Source organism: Macaca thibetana, chromosome 4 (genome assembly GCF_024542745.1).
Source record: "Macaca thibetana thibetana isolate TM-01 chromosome 4, ASM2454274v1, whole genome shotgun sequence".
NCBI lineage: Eukaryota > Metazoa > Chordata > Mammalia > Primates > Cercopithecidae > Macaca > Macaca thibetana.
The window spans coordinates 154,219,673-154,241,289 of NC_065581.1; the positions used below are offsets into that span (position 1 = coordinate 154,219,673).

General features: G+C 42.9%; 3 protein-coding genes and 1 non-coding gene across 4 annotated transcripts in view; 1 reads left to right on the forward strand and 3 right to left on the reverse strand.

Annotated features, from left to right (window-relative positions):
* RPF2 (ribosome production factor 2 homolog) overlaps positions 1 to 4,318 on the reverse strand; it is a 44,112-nt gene extending 39,794 nt beyond the window's left edge. Inside the window, exons 1-2 of the mRNA XM_050789101.1 lie at positions 4,211 to 4,318; positions 1,263 to 1,395 (exon numbers count right to left, since the gene is read on the reverse strand). Coding sequence (XP_050645058.1) covers positions 1,263 to 1,395; positions 4,211 to 4,233 — 156 coding nt within the window. The 5' untranslated portion in view covers positions 4,234 to 4,318. The remainder of the gene's footprint in view (positions 1 to 1,262; positions 1,396 to 4,210) is intronic.
* Positions 1 to 21,617, forward strand: part of REV3L (REV3 like, DNA directed polymerase zeta catalytic subunit) — a 659,986-nt gene that overhangs the window by 488,527 nt on the left and 149,842 nt on the right. The gene's annotated exons all lie outside the window — the stretch shown is intronic.
* The window catches only part of GTF3C6 (general transcription factor IIIC subunit 6), a 1,097,326-nt gene continuing 1,091,969 nt past the window's right edge, over positions 16,261 to 21,617 (reverse strand). The window contains exon 7 of the mRNA XM_050789105.1: positions 16,261 to 16,621. Coding sequence (XP_050645062.1) covers positions 16,341 to 16,621 — 281 coding nt within the window. The 3' untranslated portion in view covers positions 16,261 to 16,340. The remainder of the gene's footprint in view (positions 16,622 to 21,617) is intronic.
* LOC126954094 (small nucleolar RNA U13) lies at positions 20,905 to 21,008 on the reverse strand. The gene has a single exon (XR_007725540.1). It is a non-coding gene; the product is annotated as a small nucleolar RNA U13 (small nucleolar RNA).

Below are 21,617 nucleotides of genomic sequence, written 5' to 3' on the forward strand. Positions count from 1 at the left end.
TGGTCATTTCTCATTTTCATTGCCACCACTGGACTCCAGATGCTCTTCACCTAGCTGGCAGCAATGGTTTAGTTTCCTACATTTGCTCTCAACCCTCTCTAGTCAAGCCAATTAAAAAGACTGGCGGTCCTTTTAATTCTCTTGCTTATTATCTTTCAATGACTACATGGAGCTTTCAGATTAAAAGTCAAACTCCATTTTACTATATGACCCATGCCTCTTCTTCTAGCCTCATCTAGCCCACTCTCCTTTGGCCATGCCCAATTATTTATAGTTCTCCAAATGCATCAACGCTCCTTCATACTCCCTTTTGCACAAACTTCTTTCTCAGTCTCAGAGGGTCTTCTCTTTCTCTCCCACTTCTTGCACCAACTTCTCCTTCAAAATGAAGCTGAAGTGTTATCTCTGGGGGGACCTACCCTGTGTGGGGGTCCCCCATGTGATTTTTTTTTTTTTTTGAGATGGAATCTTTGTCACCCAGGTTGGAGTGCAATGGTGCGATCTCAGCTGACTGCGACCTCTACCTCCCCGGTTCAGACCATTCTCCTACCTCAGCCTCTGAGTAGCTGGGACTACAGACATGTGCCACCACACCCAGCTAATCTTTTTATTTTTAGTTTTCACCATGTTTCACCATGTTGGCCAGGCTGGTCTCGAACTTCTGACTTTGTGATTCTCCTGCCTCGGCCTCCCAAAGTGCTGGGATTACAGGCGTGAACCACTGTGCCCGGCCTCCCTTATGTGATTTTAACTGTTTCCCACCCTACCCTGTCCATGCCTCCAACACAGCACAATGTGAGAACTTTTTACATGTCTATCTCTCTAAGCTCACTGAAAGAACTGTGTCTCACCTATTAACTCCCAGCAGAGGCACAGTAACTGGTGTTGTTGAATGACTAAATATATAGCAATATGCAGTTATTTCTCTTTACAAATTAAATTTTTTCCTAAAATGTGAGTAAGCCAAATTCTAGTAATTGAAAACAGCTTAAATTTACTAAGGGAGACCTTCACCCTACCAGACCCATCTGTGCTCCTAAAAGATAATAATAAAATTTACTAACAGAACTAGTTGCTTTAAGAAAAACTAGTAGTTGGTGCCTCGCAGGGTAAAGAACCCCCTAACTTTAGCTCTTCTCTAAGATTAGTAGTTCTTATGGTAAGGCAAGCTTATCTATGTATTTCTCCGGCAGCCCAACCTAGCATGCTGAAAATTCCAAAATGACTTCAATACCTTTTAAAGATTAAGTATATATACTCACCACATCTTTAAGTACTTGTGTCACTGTTGCATTTGCATTTCCCCCTTTAATCAGCATGGCATTTTTAATATTTTCATTGAGTTTCGGTTCTCTCTTCTCAAGGAATCTCTTGGCTCTTTTCGTTTTGGGCTTTCTGTTCAGAAAAGCACAATTCATAACTATTTAAACATTTTCCTCACATTGCAAAGGCATGACTTAACTAATATGCAAATTCTTAAAAACACATTTGTCATTTAGGACTCCACCCTTAAACAAAATCTCACTTTTTTTTTTTTTTGAGATGGAATCTCACTCTTGCCCAGGCTGGACACAATCTGGACGCAATGGCACAATCTTGGCTCACTGCAACCTCCATCTCCCGGGTTCAAGCAATTCTCCTGCCTCAGCCTCCTAAGTAGCTAGGATTACAGGCACACACCACCACAGCTGGGTGATTTTTGTATTTTTAGCAGAGACAGGGTTTCACCATGTTGGTCAGGCTATTCTCGAACTACTGACCTCAGGTGATCTGCCTGCCTCGGCCTCCCAAAGTGCTGGGATTACAGGTGTGAGTCACAAGGCCCAGCCAAAATCTCACTTTTTTGGGAGATATCAGTAAAAGATATTTCCTTATGATTGTTAAAAAAGTGTTTTGTTAGCTTTTTAAAAAAAAGCTTTCATTTTTATATTTCCACCATTCTTTTACTACTGCTTTTTCAAATCTTTTTTTAAGTAAAAAATAAAAGGCTCAAGTAAATACTGTCGCTATTTTTACTCTTCTTTTTTCTTCAAGCCTTAAGTAGTCAAACTGTATCCTGTACCCTAATACAAAGAATTGAGCATCAACTGCTGATCAACCTGTGGGCATTTACTAAACATGAGACTAATGACTGCTTACCTTTCTTTTAGGTTTAAGACCACAATGCCTGCCAGGAAGTATACACTGTTGCACTCCAAAATCATTGCTGAGAATGTCATATTATTGCCAACAATGGGGAATAATAAGGTTGATGTTTACCTGGAGTCACTCTATTAAGGCTTAATCTTCACCACAATCCTGAGAGTTACAATTCTTTTTTATTTATTTATTTTTTTTGAGACGAGTCTCTCTGTCTCCCAGGTTGGAGTGCAGTGGCGCGACCTCAGCTCACTGCAAGCTCCGCCTCCCGGGTTCACGCCATTCTACTGCAGGCGCCCGCCACCATGCCCGGCTAATTTTTTGTATTTTTAGTAGAGGCAGGGTTTCACCGTGTTAGCCCAGGATGGTCTCGACCTCTTGACCTCGTGATCCGCCCGCCTCAGCCTCCAAAAGTGCTGGGATTACAGGTGTGAGCCTCCACACCCGGCAAGTTACAATTCTTATCTTCACTTTACAAATGAGGCAACTGAACAGACAGGTAATGTGCCCAAGATCACACAGCAAGTAAACAGGCCAATTTTCAAAATGAGCTAGGGCTGGGCGGCCACAGCCTGTAATAAAAACACTCTAGGAGGCCAAGATGGACGGATCACTGAGCCCAGAAGTTCAAGACCAGCCTGGGCAACATCGCAAAACCCTGTCTGTACAAAAAAAATACAAAAATTAGCTGTGGTGGTGCATGCCTATAGTCCCAGTTACACCGCAGGCTGAGGTAGGAGGGCTGCTTGATTCCGGGGAGGTCGAGGCTGCAGTGAGCTGTGATCGGGCTACTGCACTCCAGCCTGGGTGTCAGAGCCATACCCTGTCTCAAAAAAAAAAATGTTTTTTAAGCCAGATTTAAAAATTCATGTAGACCAATTACCCTGTAAACTATTAAGGGAAAATAAATTCATTATTCTGACTTTATGATGTGACAGTAGGAAAGGCGTATTTTTATACATTTCTGTTCAAAAAAGGGGCTTCACCTCTGCTTCCTCTACAATGAGCGCCCTGATTTTTCAGACAGTTCTCTGTCATCTACTGAAAGAATTCTCCTCCCAAACAATTATGACCCTCCCTCGTCCAGTCCCATGGACACTTTGGGAAGAAAGAGACTATACATGCACTTTAGTTTCCCATGTAGATTTTAAAAATCCTCCTCCAGAGATAATGTCACATATAAAGCTTCTAATCATTTACTGGTTGATAAAGATACAAATTATTCTATCTTCTGTAACTCATTAAACAGCAACAAATGCAAATAGCGATTAACATGTTTTATTAGCTGCCTGGCTCCCAATTAATGTGTAAACTAGTCCCAATACCTAGTAAACGACTCTTCTTTGTAGTCCAAACAGCTAGAGGCATAGCAGGTGTGCAAAATCTCTGAATGACTAAAACTGTCGTTTTGGATACATACTAACCTACGTAAATAGCAAGAAAACCACAGCAAATAACAGCAGGGCTGTTTAGCACAATAAATATTCTTGAACAAATTTAAAACAGGTATTATTCAAGGATAACTCAGAGGAGTGTACAAAGTCGGAAAGAAAAAAAACCCAAAACTAATGAACATTTCTACGTGCTGCAGCAAAGGCTCTACATACATTCGCAAAACTAACCCTCACAGCTCTAAGAAGTATGACTATGATGAGTGCTATTTTACAGAGTAAACTGAGATTTAGAGACATTTAAAGACCCAAAGTCACAAAGCTTTAAGTGAACACGCCAGACTGTCACCCAGATCTGTCGGATTCCGAGGGCTGTGCTCTTAACCCCACTCTAACTAATCTGTCTCATACTTCGGAAGTCAGATGTTTTTCAACTGACTAGGATAAAAGCGGCCAACGCTTCAATCCCACATCCCATCCCGCGACTCCCACCTGAGAGCTTCCCCACTGTCTCCTGGCAAGTAGCTCGCGCTGAGGAAAACCCCGGCTGGTGATCCATCGGCTCCCACCCAGGCAAGAAGAGGGGTAACCAGGAAGAGTGAGAGGCCGAGACAATACCACCCTCATCACGGGACCCTTTCACCCCAACGTTCCCCGGGGCGGAGAACCAGCGAACTTACACAACTCGATCTAGAGTGTCCATCGCTACTGCTCCCTGCAACTCTTAACTAAGTGGATGCACGTGCACCCGGGGATTACGTGCGCCGGAACAGGCAGAACCGGAAGCTGAGCGCAACGCCACTTCCGGGGACGCCCTCGCCGACGGTGCCTGGAGGTGTTGGCGGCCATTTTGATTGGAATCGCGCCCTGTTCCCTTGGTTACGGATTTTTGCCCTGGCTCTTTCCCGGAATTACAGGTGCGAGGTAATACTTTTAAGTAACATTGGCCGGGTGTGGTGGCTCACGCCTGTAATTCCAGGATTTTGGGAGGCCTAGACGGGCGGATCACCTGATACCAGGAGTTCGAGACCAGCCTGGCCAACATGGCGAAACCCCGTCTCTACTAAAAATACAAAAATTAGCCGGTCGTGGTGGCGGGCGCCTGTAACCCCAGCTACTCGGGAGGCTGAGGCAGGGAGAATTGCTTGAACCCGGGAGGGGGAGGTTGCAGTGAGCCGAGATCGCGCCACTGCAAAATCCGGCCTGGGCGACAGAGCGAGACTCCTTCTCAAAAAAAAAAAAAAAGTAACATAGACTCTCACAGTTTGATGTACACGCTAGTTGTATACTTGGAGTCAGGTATTCAGAAGCCAGATTTTATTCTTCAGGGAATCCCAGGATGCTAGAAAGGTTGATTGCACGGTAGGTACTCACATAATCACTAAAAACATTAATGTGAAATGGGCACTATTGACAACTGTGCGATCAGCGTGACAGGGTTTGTCTATCACGGTTGCCCAGTACATAAAATATGTGCAGAAAAGGTACTGCTGATCGTGATTTTTTCCCCAGTTTTTAAGTTACCACATAATTCACATACCATAAAATTTACCCCTTTAAAGTGTACAATTCATTGGTTTTTCGTGTATTCACAAAGGTGTGCAAACATCACCACTAATTCCAGAATATTTAATCACCTCAAAAAGAACCCCCTCGACACACAAACCCAGTAGCGGTCCAAGCCCCACTTCCCCCTCCTGCGAGCCCTTGGCAACCAATAATCTACTTTATGTTCGGTGGATTTGCGTATTCTGAACATACATAAATGAATTCGTGCAACGTATGGCCTTTTGTGTCTGACTTCTTTCACTATCTGTTTTTGAGGTTCATACATGTTGTAGCGTGGATCAGTACTTCCATTTTGTTAGCACTGAATAATATTGCTTTGTATGGATATACCACATTTTCTTTATCTGTTCGTCAACCTAGGTACTTTTTTTTTTTTTCCGACGTAGTCTTGCTCTGTCGCCCAGGCTGAAGTGCAGTGGTGCGATCTTGGCTCACTGCACCCACCACCTCCCAGGTTCAAGCAGTTCTCCTGCCTCAGTCTCCCAAGTAGCTGGGATTACATGCACGCACCACCACACCTTGCTAATTTTTGTATTTTTTAGTAGAGACAAGGTTTCACCATGTTGGCCAGGCTGGTCTTACCTGAACTCCTGAGCTCAGGTAATCCACCCGCCTCAGCCTCTCAAAGTGCTAGGAATACAGGCGTGAGCTACTGTGCCCGGCCAGCTTATGTACATTTGAGTGGTTCCCATTTTTTGGCTACTGTGGATTATGCTGCTTTGTGTTTTTTTGTTTTGCTTTGCTTTGTTTTGTTTCTGAGACAGTCTCGCTCTGTCACACAAGCTGGAGTGCGGTGGTGCAATCTCAGCTTACTGCAACCTCCGTCTCCCGGGTTCAAGCTATTCTAGTGCCTCAGCCTCCCAAGTAGCTGGGACCACAAGCGCGTGCCACCCCACCCAGCTGCTTTGAATATTATTTTCCAAATTTTGTGTGGACATATGTTTTCAGTTCTCTAGGAGTAAAATTGCTGGGTCATATGCTAACTCTTAAGTGTAACATTTTGAGGCACTGGTAAACTGTTTTCCAAAGCACCTGCACCACTTACATTTCCCATGAGCAATGTAAGAGGGTTTGGTATTAGTTTCCCATTTCTGTTGTAACAAATTACCACACATTTATTATTTTATTCTTCAAGAAGTCAGAAGTCAAATAGTTTTGCAGGTCTAAAACAAAGGCCAGGAGCCGTGGCTCATGCCTGTAATCCCAGCACTTTCGGAGGCTGAGGTGGGCGGATCACGAGGTCAGGACATCAAGACTATCCTGGCTAACATGGTGAAACTCCATCTCTACTAAAAATACAAAAAATTAGCCAGCTGTGGTGGCACACCTGTAGTCCCAGCTACTTGGGAGGCTGGGGCAGGAGAATCACTTGAACGCGGGAGGTGGAGGTTGTGATAAGCCGAGATCGCACCACTGTACTCCAGCCTGGACAACAGAGTGAGACTCCGTCTCTTAAGTAAGTAAGTAAATAAATAAATAAATAAAATAAATCGAAGAAGTCAGTAGGACTACCTTCCACCTGGAGGCTTCAGGGTAGAATAGGTTTCTTGGCTTTTTCCAGCTTCTAGAGACTGTCTGCATATTTTGGCATTTCTCCATCTTCAGAGGTCATCAGTTGAACTTCTGCTTCCATTGTCACATCTTTTTCTGTGATGCTCTGACACTTCTAACTCCCTCTTAATAAAACGCTTGTGATTACATGGGCATCACCTGGATAATCCATGATAATCTGAAGATCCTTAATTGTATAGCAAATTCCTTCTGGGCATGTAAAGTAACATATTCACAGATACTTGGGGTTCTCAACATCTTTGGGCTGGGAGTTGAAGGAAGCATTATTCTATCTACCAAAAGTTCCAATTTCTCCACTCCTCACCTAAACTTAGCATTGTCCATCTGTTTTATTAAGCCATCCTAATGGATATGAGTGCTGTCTCATTGTGATTTTCATTTCCCTGATGGCAAATAATGGTGAGCATGTTTTCATGTGCTGATTGATTACCCATTTTTATATCTTCTTTGGGAAAATGCCTATCCAAATCTTTTGCCCAGTTTTTAAATTGGGTTGTCCTTTTATTGTTGAGTTCTAATATTTTCTCATGTATTCTAGATATAAGTCCCTTACCTGATATATAATTTACAAATATTTTCTCCAATTTAGTAGGTTTTTTCATTCTCTTGTTAATGTCCTTTTGAGCACAGATCTTTTGAACTTTGTTCAAGCCCAGTTTACCTATTTTTTTTCTTTTGTTGCTTGTGCAGCGTATCCATTTTTTCCTTTTGTTGCCTGTGCCTATGGTATTGTGTCTAAGAAGCCATTCCCTATTCCAACATCACAAAGATTTGCCCCATGTCTTCTTTCAAACATTTTTAATTGTAGCTCTTATATTTAAGCCTTTGGTCCATTTTAATTTTGATATATGGTGTGAGATAGGGGTTCAACTTTATTCTTTTGTACGTGGATATCCAGTTGTCCCAGCATCATTTGTTGAAAAGATTATTCTTTCTCCATTGAATTGTCTTAGCATCCTTTTGCAATATCAATTGACCATAATTGTAAGGGTTTATTTCTGGACCCACAATTCTATTTAATTGATCTCTCTGGTTTTCATTATGCTAGTTCCACAACTTTGATTACCATATAGCATTGTAGTAAGTTTTGAAACTAAGAAATGTGACTTCTATGATTTTGCTCTTTTGCAAGATTGAATTTCCATATGAATTTTAGGGTCAATTTCTCAATTTCTGCAACAAAGGCAGCTTGGATTTTTCTTTTCTTTTTCTTTTTTTTTTTTTTTTTTTTTTTTTTTTTTTTGAGATAGGGTCTCCCTTTGTCGCCCAGACTGGAGTGCAGTGGTGTGAACACAGCTCACTGCAGCCTTGACCTGCGCTCAAGCGGTCCTCTCACCTCAGCCTTCTGAGTAGCTGAGACCACAGGCATGCACCACCATGCCTGTGGTCTCACAGCCCAAAAATTTAAGAATTAACACCTTGCTAATTCTTAAACTTTTTGTAGAGATGGGGTCTCACGTTGCCCAGGCTAATCTCAAACTGCTGGGCTCAAGCAATCCCCTTGCCTCAGCCTCTCAAAGTGTTGGGATTATATACGTAAGCCACAGCACCCAGCCTGACTTATTTGCCTAGTTTGTTGAATGCTTTTTATGCTTTTTATCATGCAAGTGTGTTGGATTTTGTGTGTACTTTTTCTGCATCTATTGAGATGATCATGTGGTTTTGTCCTTTATTCTATTAACATTTTATATTACACTGATTTTCATATGTCCAACCAACCTTACATTCCTGGAATCAATCCTATTTGGTCATGGTGTATGATCCTTTTTATATGTTGGTGCGTTCGTTCTGTTGATATTTTGCTGAGGATTTTTGTGTCTATATTCATCATATTGGCCTGTAGTTTTCTAGTGGGAATCTTTGTTTGGCTTCGGTATTGGATTAGTACCGGCCTAATAGATTGAGATGGGATGTGTTCCCTCCTCTTCAGTTTTTTGGAAAAGTTTGTGATGTCTGCTGTTAAGTGGCAAGAATGGTGGTGATGTTAGTGAGATTTTGCAGATGTTATTGAGGATTTTTTTTTTTTTTTTGAGATGGAGTCTCACTCTGTCGCCCAGGCGACAGTGTGCAGTGGTGTGATCTCGGCTCACAGCAACCTCTGCCTCCCAGATTCAAGCGATTCTCCTGCCTCAGCCTCCCTAGTAGCTGAGACTGCAGGTGCCCACCACAACGCCTGGCTAATTTTTGTATTTTTAGTAGAGACGGGGTTTCATCATATTGGCCAGGCTGGTCTCAAATTCCTGACCTTGTGATCCACCTGCCTCGGCCCCCCAAAGCCTGCACTGCACCCGGCTAAGAATCTTTTTTTTTTCAGTAAAACTTTATTAACCACTCATTATTATCAGAATACAAATAGGAGTACACTGCACAGTGAAGAATTTGCATAGCAAATGAATGACATGAACAAAATATTCAGAAGTGTCACACACTTAAATTGATTAATTCAAGTAATTGTTTTCGTGAAAATAATTTGTGAATGGCATGGTCCCTATCATTCTCCCCTTAATAACTTTTCAGTAACATGTTGTAAGATAAGTTAATACAATTGTATTTCATTTATCCTTAAATTGTAGTTGTTTTGATATATACATGTAATTTGGACTGGCCTCTCATGAAAAAATTAGTATTTAACAGTACACAATTACTAATCACCATTTTAAAAAATGTACGATACAGCTGAGTAAAAGTATAGAAAATATTATATTTTATAAATCTAAATATAGGTCAAGTTATTCTTGACAAATTCTTTGGAAAGAAGCTAATGCAAACAAATACTAGAGCAGCACCCCCTATAAGAAAGTACATGGTCCCTAGCACTTTGGGAGGCTGAGGCAGGCAGATCTCCTGAGGTCAGGAGTCCAAGACCAGCCTGGTCAACATGATGAAACCCCGCCTCCACCAAAAATGCAAAAATCAGCCGAGCATGCTAGCAGAAGCCTGTAACCCCAGCCACCCAGGAGGCTGCAGCAGGACGGGCTAAGATTCTTCAAAATAGGGAGATTATCCTGGATTTTCCAGATGAGCACCAATCTAATGACAATGGACTTTATAAGAGGGAGGTAGAAGTTTAAGAGTCAGAGAAGGAAATGTGATAATGGAAGCAGAGGTCGGAGTGAGAGAGATAAGAGGTAATGCAGCTGGCTTTGAATATGGAGGAAGGAGCTATAAACCAAGGAATTCAGGCAGCCTCTAGAACCTGGAAAAAGCAAGGAAAGAGATTCTCTCCTGGAGCTGCCTGGAGCCCTACTAACATCTTGATTTTAGCCCCATAAGACTCAAACTTTTTTTTTTTTTTTTTTTTTTTTTTTTTGAGATGGAGTCTTGCTCTGTTGCCTAGGCTGGAGTGTGCAATGGCATGATCTCAGCTCACTGCAACCTCTGCCTCCTGGGTTCAAGCAATCCTCCCACCTCAGCCTCCCAAGTAGCTAGGATTACAGAAATGGACAACCATGCCCGGCTAAATTTTTTTGTATTTTTAGTAGAGATGGGGTTTCACCATGTTGGCCAGGCCGGTCTCACACTCCTGACCTCAAGTGATCTGCCTGCCTTGGCCTCCCAAAGTGCTGGGATTACAGGCGTTAGCCACCACGCCCAGCCTTGAACTAAGAATTTGACCTCCAGAACTGTAAGATAATAAATTGATGTTGGTTTAAGCCACTAAGTTTGTGGTGATTTGTTAACAGCAATAGTGGAAAATAATACAGTGCCCAAATGGGAGCATGAAATATGAGTACAAAATGAAATTTTCAAGACTTGATAGTAAAAGAGATCTTATTTTGGATCTGAGAAAAGTAGAACCTCTACTATTTTGACCTTCTTATTAATGATACACAAGTATGGCCGGGCTCCGTGGATCACCCCTGTAATCCCAGCACTGGAAGGCCGAGGCAGGTGGATCTCCTAAGCTCAGGAATTCAAAACCAGCCTGAGCAACATGGTGCAACCCTGTCTCTACCAAAAAATACAAAACATTAGCTGGGTGTCGTGGCATGTGCCTGTGGTTCCAGCCACTTGGGAGGCTATGGTAGGAGGATCACTTTAGCCTGGGAGGCGGAGGTTGCAGTGAGCAGAGATCGTGCCACTGCAGTCCAACCTTGGTGACAGTGTGAGACTGTCTCAAAAAAAAAAAAAAAAGCAGGTGTATGGCTGCCTTGAACCCATGTACTATCAGTAACTACCAGCTACAAATTGACATTAACAAAGGTGTATATTTACTTTGTGCTGTATTAATAAAGTAAAATGTACTTGTAGACAATTTTATAAACAGCATTTTCTCATTCCACAAGGAAATAATGGTCAAAGTCATAAAATGTAGCAAATTCATCTCCAAAATCAATACAAACATTTCTGGAAGATAATTCCATGTAAACCTTAGACATATTAGGAAAGTTGAATATTTTCACTTAAGCTGTTGGAACAAGAGGAAATAAAAACAGATTCTAAAAAATTAAAAACTGCTGCTATACGAATAGAAAAGTATATATCGTCAATAGTTTCACTGAGCTGGCTGTCCATAAATTTATGATCTGCCATGCAGTACATAATGAATAAATAAGTGAACTTGCAAACATTTTGAGACAGAGTCTCGCTCTGTTGCCCAGGTTAGAGTGCAGTGGCACGATCTTGGCTCACTGCAACCTCCACCTCCTGGGTTCAAGCGATTTTCCTGCCTCAGCCTCCCAAGTAGCTGGGACTACAGGCGTGTATCACCACGCCTGGCTAATGTTTTTGTATTTGTAGTATAGACGGGGTTTCACGTTGTTAGCCAGGATGGTCTCGATCTCCTGACCTCATGATCCACCTGCCTTGACCTCCCAAAGTGCTGGGATTACAGGTGTGAGCCACCGTGCCCAGCCGCAAACCTATTTTGTAATGGGCTTAAGGAATAATTCTCCATGATGCACCTTAACAATACAGTCTTTTTTTTTTTTTTTTTTTTGAGACAGGGTTTTGCTCTATTGCCCAGGCTGGAATGTAGTGGTATAGTCACAGCTCATTGCAGCCTTGACTTCCCTGGGCTCAGGTGGTCCTCCTACCTCAGCCTCCTGAGTAGCTGCAACTACAGGTGTGCAACACCACACCCAGCTAATTTTTATATTTTTTGTAGAGATGGGGTTTTGCCATGTTGTCCAGGCTGGTCTCGAACTCCTGGCCTCAAGGAATCTGCCTACCTCGACCTCGACCTCCCAAAGTGTTGGGATTACAGGCGTGAGCCACCGCGCCCAGGCAACAATATGATCCTTCTAAATTGAAAAGTATTATTTGTCAACAAAAGCAATCCACTGTATTTAGTGTCAAAAGTAGTACTTAGTGGGAGGCCGAGGCAGGCAGACGGCTTGAGCCCGGGAGCTCAAGACCAGCCTAGGCAACTGGCAAAACCCCTTCTCTATTTTTTAAAAATAATATTAATTTTTTTAAAAAGTAGTACTTAGTGTGATAACTATGCAGGGATTCTGGTTCTAACATTAGCTTTTAGGTAATCCTAGTGAGTTACTAAGGCAATTAATGGCAAAGAAATTCATAAATGAAATTCTAGTCTCACAAAATATTATATAGTTAAAAAATAAGACTATTTTACTAAATTTGAAACACTTATAAATAGGTAAGGAGCTTAACACGTATGTTTTCATCAGAATTTAAGATTTTATTTTCCTCTCAACTTAAGGTAGAACTACACTATAGTGTAGATCAGTTTCTTTGGCAAGATTACAAATCTCGGGAATATTTTATTTCTTTATACTTTTTTTAATAGAGATGAGGTCTTGCTCTCTTGCCCAGGCTGGTCTTGAACTCCTAGTTTAAGCAGTCCTCCTGCTTTGGCCTCCCAAAGTGCTGGGATTACAGGCATGAGCCACCGTGCCTGGCCTACTCTTTAATATTTTTCATGTTTTCTAAAATACATATGTATCAGGCCGGGTGCGGTGGCTTATGCCTGTAATCCCAGCACTTTGGGAGGCCAAGGCAGGTGGATCACTTGAGGTCAGGAATTGGAGACCAGCCTGGCCAACATGGCGAAACCCTGTCTTTCCTAAAAATACAAAAAATTAGCCAGGCATGGTGGTTCACGCCTGTAATTCCAGCTACATGGGAGGCTGAGGCAGGAGAATTGCTTGAACCCAGGAGGCAGAAGTTGCACTGAGCTGAGATCGTGCCACCGCCCTCCAGTCTCGGCGACAGAGTGAAGACTGTCTCAAAAAATAAAAAAATAAAATACATATGTATCAATTAGTATTATGTTTGGCTATTACAGAGTGACCTAACAAAGAGAGCAGCTAATTTCCCTCTTTATGTAAAAGAAGTCCAGAGGTAGAAAATGGCAATGCCTCAATGCCTTCTCTGCCTAAACATCAGCAATAGCTACAGGTTTGGAATGACACCATCACAGGACCCCAGTAAGCCTTGTGGAACGCAATCTGGCACCCAGCTCACTTAGTATTCCAGGATACAGAACAAAGGACAGCACAGCAACACAGCAGCATGAGACTTATTTCTGCAGGAGTCTTTATTCCAGCCTCCCAAGTGTCAGCTGAGGGGTAAAGAAACTAGATCATTTTGGATGGGTGCAGAAGCCATGAGGCTTAGAAGCTTTATGCTCCAGAAAAACCAATCCCTGTTGAAACAGTACATGAGTGTTGCTTCCAGAAATATTTGCAATAAGGAACACGACACTTAAGGAATTCCAAAGCCCATGTTTTCCAGTGGGCATTTGTAGTACGTGTTAGTCTTCCTGGTCCAAACAGTTTACCAATAAGGTGTCTGTTTTTTTGGCCGGGCGCGGTGGCTCAAGCCTGTAATCCCAGCACTTTGGGAGGCCGAGACGGGCGGATCACGAGGTCAGGAGATCAAGACCATCCTGGCTAACATGGTGAAACCCCGTCTCCACTAAAAAAATACAAAAAACTAGCCGGGCAAGGTGGCGGGCGCCTGTAGTCCCAGCTACACAGGAGGCTGAGGCAGGAGAATGGCATAAACCCGGGAGGTGGAGCTTGCAGTGAGCTGAGATTGTGCCACTGCACTCCAGCCCGGGCGACAGAGTGAGACTCCATCTCAAAAAAAAAAAAAAAATTAAAAAGTCATATAGACATTGGGAAGATTATGCTTATAATCATCTGCTTATTATTTGAAAATGCTTTTTATCAAGGTAAGTCATTTTCCAATTAAATATAAAACTTTTTGAAGAAAAAAATTCTTTGGGCCAGGCATGATGGCTCACACCTGTAATTATAGTACTTTGTCAAGGCAGGAGGATCACTTGAATTCACGAGTTTGAGACCAGCCTGGGCAACATGGCAAAACGCCATCTCTACAAAAAATACAAAAATAAGCTGGGTGTGGTCGCACACCCCTGTAGTCCCAGCTACTAGGGAGGCTGAGGTGGGAGGATGGCTTAAGCCCAGGAAGCGGAGGTTGCAGTGAGCCCAGATTGTGCCACTACACTAGAGCCTGGGTGATAGAGCCAGAACTTGGAAAAAAAAAAAAAAGAAAAGAAAAAATTATTCATCCTAGAACATTAGCTCTCTAATCTGTTAAAATAATTTTATCTCCACCAATTGTGAGATGTAATTAACATGAGGTATGTAACTTACTGGGACTAGGTTAAACTACAGGAAATTGCTGTTTTTTGTAGTTGGAAACAATCAAATATTGGCAGTTTTACACAGCTCAACCTGTAACAAAGTATCAAAGAGTGTGAACAATTTACTTAAAAAATATAAATTAGCACAGATTTAGTTTACTGCCATAATAAAATAACGAATACAGCTGAATTCCAATAATCTTTCTCAAGTGGGAAAGGAGCAAAATTACATCTGGAATATGTGGAATTGTTCCTTTATCCTTAAGCACTTCAAAATTCTTTTTCTCAATAAAATACTTACTGTAGTAGATTAAAAATAGCCCCAAAGATTTCCATGCCCTAATCTCTAGTATTAATGCCTGTGTATATTAAATGATCTAGCAAAAGAGACTTTGCAGATGGAATTAATGTTTTTTTGGTTTTTTTTGAGACGGAGTCTCACTCTGTCACCCAGGCTGGAGTGCAATGGCGCAATCTCAGCTCACTGCAACCTCTGCCTCTCAGGTTCAAGCAATTCTCCTGCCTTGGCCTCCTGAATAGCTGGGATTACAGGTGTGCACCACCACACCTGGCTAATTTTTGTATTTTTAGTAAAGACGGGGTTTCACCATGTTGGCCAGGCTGGTCTCAAACTCCTGACCTTGTGATCTGCCCGCCTCGGCCTCCCAATGTGCTGGGATTACAAGTGTGAGCCACTGCACCTGGCCAGAATTAATGTTATACAACTTCGGCGGGATGCAGTGGTTCACGCCTGTAATCCCAGCACATCGAGAGGCCAAGACAGGAGGATCACTAAAGCCCAGAAGTTCAAGACCAGCCTGAGCAACATAATGAGACTCCATCTCTTAAAAAAAAATTAAAAAGAAAAACAGCCTGGCATGGTGGTGCGTGCCTGTAGTCTCACCTACTCAGGAGGCTGAGGTGGAGGATGGCTTGAGCCTGGGAGTTCAAGGCTGCAGTAAGCCGTGGTCACGCCACTGCACTCCAGCCTGGGTGATGGAGCGAGACCCTGTCTCAAAGAAAAAAAAAAAAATTATCGACCTTAAAATAGGGAGATTATCCAAGTGGGCCCAGAGTAATCAAACAGACATTTAACAGTGGAAATGGAAGACCGAAGGGTAGGTCAGAGAGAGGGATGATGGAAGAAGTAACAGGAATGATTCAAAATGGGAGAGGGACTTCACCCACTATTGCAGGCTCTGAAGAAAAGGGGATCATGAGCCAAGGAACGAAGGCAGCCTTCAGAAGCTAGAAATGACCCTGAGCTAATGGACAACAAGGAAAGGAGACTTTGATCCTTTAACTGCAAAGCACTGAACTCTGCCAACAACTAAATAAACAAGGAAATGGATTTGCCCCCCAGCCCAAAACCTCCATAAAGGAATGCATTCCTGCCAGCACCTTGAATTTAGCCCAGGTAAGACCTGTGCCACACTTGTCACCTACAAAACTGTAAGACAGTACATTTGTGTTAAGTCACTGACTTTGTAGTAATTTTTGACAGCCTCCAAGGAAAACTTTATATACTTAATAAAACCTTGAATTTAAAGGACTCAGAAGGGTCCCTAAAGTCATTTAAAAATGTTTCATTTTACTTATTTTTTGAGACAGGGTGTCACTGTGTCACCCAGGCGAGAGTACAGAGGCGCAAACACAGCTCACTGCAGCCTCGACTTCCAGTCCCAGGCCACCCTCCCAGGTCAACTGACAGTAGCTGGTACCATAAGCGCACGACACTGTGTCCAGCTAATTCTAAAAAAATTTTTTATAGAGATGGGACCTCCCTATGTTACCCAGATTGTCTCAAACTCCTAGGCTGCTCAAGTGATGCTCCCACCTCAGCTTCCCAAAGTGCTGAGATTACAGGTATGAACCACTGCACCCAGCCTAAACTGTATTTTAAAAATCCAATTCATGTCTGGTCCCAAATGATTCTGGTAAAATAAGTTGTGTTATGACTGGATGTGTGTGTATAGCCGATAAAATACCAAAAAATGTTAAAAGACTGAAAGCTACACAGCAATTATTTTTATGTAAGAACTCTAAAAAGTTCTTGACAAGTTATGAGAAAAAATTTCATCTAGGAGTGATTTCTAAGGCAGCATTTGAGTTTCCATAAAAACAGAACCTTCTGTCTCAGAAGGTATATCAATAAGAGGACCAGAATCTTCTATATCCAAGTGCATTGGTTTCTCCTGTTCACAACTCAGGTTTGAACTGTCGTTCATTTGAATCTCTTCCTCTTCCAATTCCAAAGATTTATCTGGGGCTGAGGCTGCCACTTCGTCGTCTTCATTTTCATGTAGAAAGCTACAAATCATGTTGGGTCGATAGGAGAAATCATTATCCTTTATTTGCAGCCATTCCACCCCACCTAATTTGGAAGGGATGAGAAATAAACCAAAAAGAAACAAAAAATGAATTTTAGTGAAGTATATTTTTATTTAATTTAAATCTCTATCATATGAATACATGTCAAACTGAAAGCCCAACATAAATCAAGGAATATGGTGTCTGTAACTACTGATAAAATATATTTTCCATCTTCTCTAGAGACCTTGAAATGCCTATTAGGTAGGTACCATCAAAATCACTACAAGTTATCAACCTCAATTACTATTCCATGCCTTTTTCCAGAGTTCAGTTCTCAGCTCATTATGAAATATAATTTGAGCACTCTCTGCCATCTTATGCCTTCAAGGAAACTTACCACTACCCTATAATTTTTTTTTTTTTTTGAGACGGAGTCCCGCTCTGTCGCCCAGGCTGGAGTGCAGTGGCGCGATCTCGGCTCACTGCAAGCTCCGCCTCCCGGGTTTACGCCATTCTCCTGCCTCAGCCTTCCGAGTAGCTGGGACTACAGGCGCCCGCCACCGCGCCCGGCTAGTTTTTTGTACTTTTTAGTAGAGACGGGGTTTCACCGTGTTAGCCAGGATGCTCTCGATCTCCTGACCTCGTGATCCGCCCGTCTCGGCCTCCCAAAGTACTGGGATTACAGGCTTGAGCCACCGCGCCCGGCCAATTTTTTTTTTTTTTAAGACAAAGTCTCGCTCTGTCACCCAGGCTGGAGTGCAGCCACGATCTTGGCTCACTGCGACCTCCGCCCCCCAGTTCAAGCAATTCTTGTGCCTCAGCTCCCCGAGTAGCTGGGATTACAGGTGTGTGCCACCATGCCCGGCTAATTTTTTATTTCAATAGAGACGGAATTTCACCATGTTGGCTAGGCTGGTCTCGAACTCCTAACCTCAAGCCATCCACCCGCCTCACCTCCCAAAGTGCTGGGATCACAGGCATGACCCACTGCACCTGGTTATTAGTCTTTTTTCTTCCAATTCAGTTTCAACTACAGATGTTCATATTTTTTTCCTGCAATAACATCATTCTCCTAGTCAGCCAGGCTCAAAATCTTGAAGCTATCCTTTATTCTGTTATTTAGCATAATACTTAAAATAGAATGAATTTGATGTTCACTCATATTCGTCCGTGTCTGTTTCAATGTAATTTACTTCAGAATGCAAGTTCCTAGAAGGTAAGGGTCACACTTCCTCTCTGTTCTGTTTTACCTCCAGCATGGAGCTGTGTTTGGTAGCCAGCCTACAAGATGGTCCCCAATGATCTTCACCTTCCTGGTATTCATGCCCCTGTGTAGTCCTGTCCCACACTGAGTAAGATATTGTGGAAATGACAAGACTGTGACTTCTTTTTTTTTTTTTTTTTTTGAGACAGAGTCTCGCTTTGTCGCCCAGGCTAGAGTGCAATAGCGTGATCTCGGCTCACTGCAACCTCTGCCTACCGGGTTCAAGCAATTCTCCCACCTCAGTCTCCCGAGTAGCTGGGACTACAGGCATGTGCCACCACACCTGGCTAATTTTTTGTATTTTTAGTAGAGATGGGGGTCTCACCATGTTGGCCAGGCTGGTCTTGAACTCCTGACCTCAAGTGATCTGCCTGCCTTGACCTCCCAAAGTGCTGGGATTACAGGCATGAGCCACCGTGCCCAGCCAAGACTGTGACTTCTAAGTCTAGTTCATAAAAGACACTGTGGCTTCTACCTTGTTTTCATGGAATACTTTATCTGAGAGAAGCCAGCTGCCGTAGGCTTCTCTTCAGGAGGACATTCAAACAGTCCTGTGAGAACAACATGGCAAGGAACTGAGGCCTCCTGCCAACAACCAAAATAAATTCTGAATTGATTTTGATGAATAAGCCATTTTACAATCAGATTTCCAGCATTAGTCAAGCCTTCAGATGACTGCAGCCCAGATAACATTTTGACTGCAACCTTATTGGAGACCCGGAGCCAGAACCACCTACCTAAACTGCTCCCAAATTCCTGATTCACAGAAACTGTAAGATACTGGTTTTCTGTTGTTGTTTTAAGCTGTTAAGTTTAGAGGTAATTTGTTATGCAGCAGTAGATAACTAATGCAGACTCAAATTGTTGGTTGCTCATTTATTTGACTAAACAAAACACCCAAATATTCCCAAAGATCTGTCAGATTATTAAAGACTACGAAGAGGAAACTTGTAACTTCCTTTAATAAGAATATCCCAATGATAGCTAAGCTTATGATACATGTCAGCCTTTTAAGTTTATTCTAGAACCTAGTACCACTTTCTTCCTATAATTATTACAAGGTGCCTAAAAAAGGGGATAGTTCAGGGATATACATAATAAGAACAAGGGTTTATTATATAGTTGTATATAGGTGATGTAATTAATTTTATAAGATCAATGTACCTTCAAATGTTTATTCCCTGTTAAGCTATAAATACTCATCATGAGAATCTTACTAGAGTTTCATATGTGTTATTGAGCAGTGAACTTTTAAACCATCAAATTATTGTTTTTTCAACTCCACAAACGTATGTCTACTTCAGGTGAAAGAAGCACTAGTCTAAAAGTCTCTAATATGTGGTGACCAGCAAGTGAAGAAGAGTAAGTGGATGCAAATTAAGAACTCATGCCTGTAATCCTAACACTTTGGGAGGCTGAGGCAGGAGGATCACTTGAGTCCAGGAGGTTGAGACCAGCTGGGTAACATAGTAAGACCCTGTCTCTATTTAAAAAAAAAAAAAAGGTTGGGTGCAGTGGCTCACACCTGTAATCCCAGCACTTTGGGAAGCTGAGGTGGGCAGATCACATGAGATCGGGAGTTCGAGACCAGCCTGACCAATATGGAGACACTCCATCTCTCTACTAAAATTACAAATTAGCTGGGCGTGGTGGTGCATGCCTGTAATCCCAGCTACTCAGGAGGCTGAGGCAGGAGAATCACTTGAACCTAGAAGGCGGAGGTTGCAGTGAGCTAAGATCGCACCACCCCACTCCAGCCTGGGCAACAAGAGCAAAACTCGTCTCCAAAAAATAAGATAAAGAAACCCTGTCTCTACTAAAAATTAGCCAGGCGTGGTGGTGGGTACCTGTAATCCCAGCTACTCAGGAGGCTGAGGCAGGAGAATCACTTGAACCCGGGAGGCAGAGGTTGCAGTGAGCTGAGATCACGCCACTGCACTCCAGCCTGGGGGACAGAGTAAGACTCTGTCTCCAGAAAAGAAAAAAAGAAAAACATCAGAAGAAAAAGAAAGCCTGGGCACAGTGGTCTCTTCAGGAGTTCGAGACCAGCCTGGGCAACATGGCGAGACTCCATCTACTAAAAATACAAAGAAGGATGGGTGCGGTAGCTCACGCCTATAATCCCAGCACTTTGGGAGGCTAAGGCAGGCAGATCACAAAGTCAGTTCCAGACCAGCCTGACCAACATGGTGAAACCCTGTTTCTACTAAAAATACAAAAATTAGCTGGGCATGGTGGCATGTACCTGTAGTCTCAGCTACTCACAAGGCTGAGGCAGGAGAATTGCTTGAACCTGGGAGGTGGAGGCTGCAGTGAGCAGAGATCACGCCACTGTACTCCAGCCTGGGCGATGGAGTGAAACTCCATCTCAAAAAAAAGAAAAAACAAAAACAAAAACAAAACAGCCAGGCATGGTGGAACATGCCTGTGGTCCCAACTACTGGGGAGGCTGAGGTAGGGGGATGGGGGGCAGAGGTCACAGTGAGCCGACATTGCACCACTGCACTCCAGCCTGGGTGACAGAGTGAGACCCTGTCTCAAATAAAATAATTAAATAATAATAATAATAAAAACTAGACTGATGACTAACAATTGTGGTCCTAGAGTCTCCCCCACATTTAAAGCTAGCTTTTGGCCAGGGGCGGTGGCTCATGCCTGTAATCCCAGCACTTTGGGAGGCTGAGGCAGGTTGATCATCTGAAGTCAGGAGTTCAAGACCAGCCTGGCCAACATGGCGAAACCCTGTCTCTAATAAAAATACAAAAATCATTCAGGTGTAATGGTGCATGCCTGTAATCCCAGCTACCTGTAATCCCAGCTACTCGGGAGACTGAGGCAGGAGAATCACTTGCACCCAGGAGGCGGAGGTTGCAGTGAGCCAAGATGGCTCCACTATACTCTAGCCTGAGTGACAGAAAGAGACTGTCTTTAAAAAAAAAAAAAAAAGCCAGCTTTTTCCAGCTGTGAGCCTGTTGAAAGCTGCTGCAACTGCCAAAAGTTTCCAAGGAATTTCAGCTTGGGAATTGAGAACTATTGTGATCATATCCACTTTGCTTACAAGGAAGTTTTTTCCCCCCACACATCAGACAGGTAATATGCTGACATCATAACAAGGTTTGAGGGAGGCACATCTTATACATGAATGTAAAAACATAATCATCATGCTTATGAACTACAAAAAGGTACAAGGAAGTTTTTAATTAAAGAGGGGAGGGGGGAAGGAGAAGAGAGAGAGAAGCACTACTGAATTCCCTAGGGCTTAGATATCAAGTTTCTTCAAAAAGTCCTCAGTCATTTCCAATGCCAAGCAGATAAAAGATTTCTACGTCCCCAGTGCCCTCAGCTATATGAGCGTTCAACTGAATTTTAACTCTATGCTTGGTACTTTACATGGAGCACCCTCCATTTTAATATATTAAACATATTATGAGGCCAGGCACAGTGGCTCACACCTGTAATTGCAGCACTTTGTAGGCTGGATCACTTGAGGTCAGGAGTTTGAGACCAGCCTGGCCAACATGGTAAAATCCGGTCTCTACTAAAAAAATTAGCCGGGCGTGGTGATGGGTGCCTGTCATCCCTGTTGCTCAGGAGGCTGGGGCAAGAGAATTGCTTGAGCCCAGGAGGCGGAGGTTGCAGTGAGCCGATATTGTGCCAGTGCACTCCAGCTCGGGTGACAGAGCAAGACTCTGTCTGAAAAAAACAAACAAACAAAAATCATGTATAGTTATTACTAAAAAGTACAAGGAGTGTCCTGGCATCAATGTACCACTGTCAAAGCCAGTACTGGATC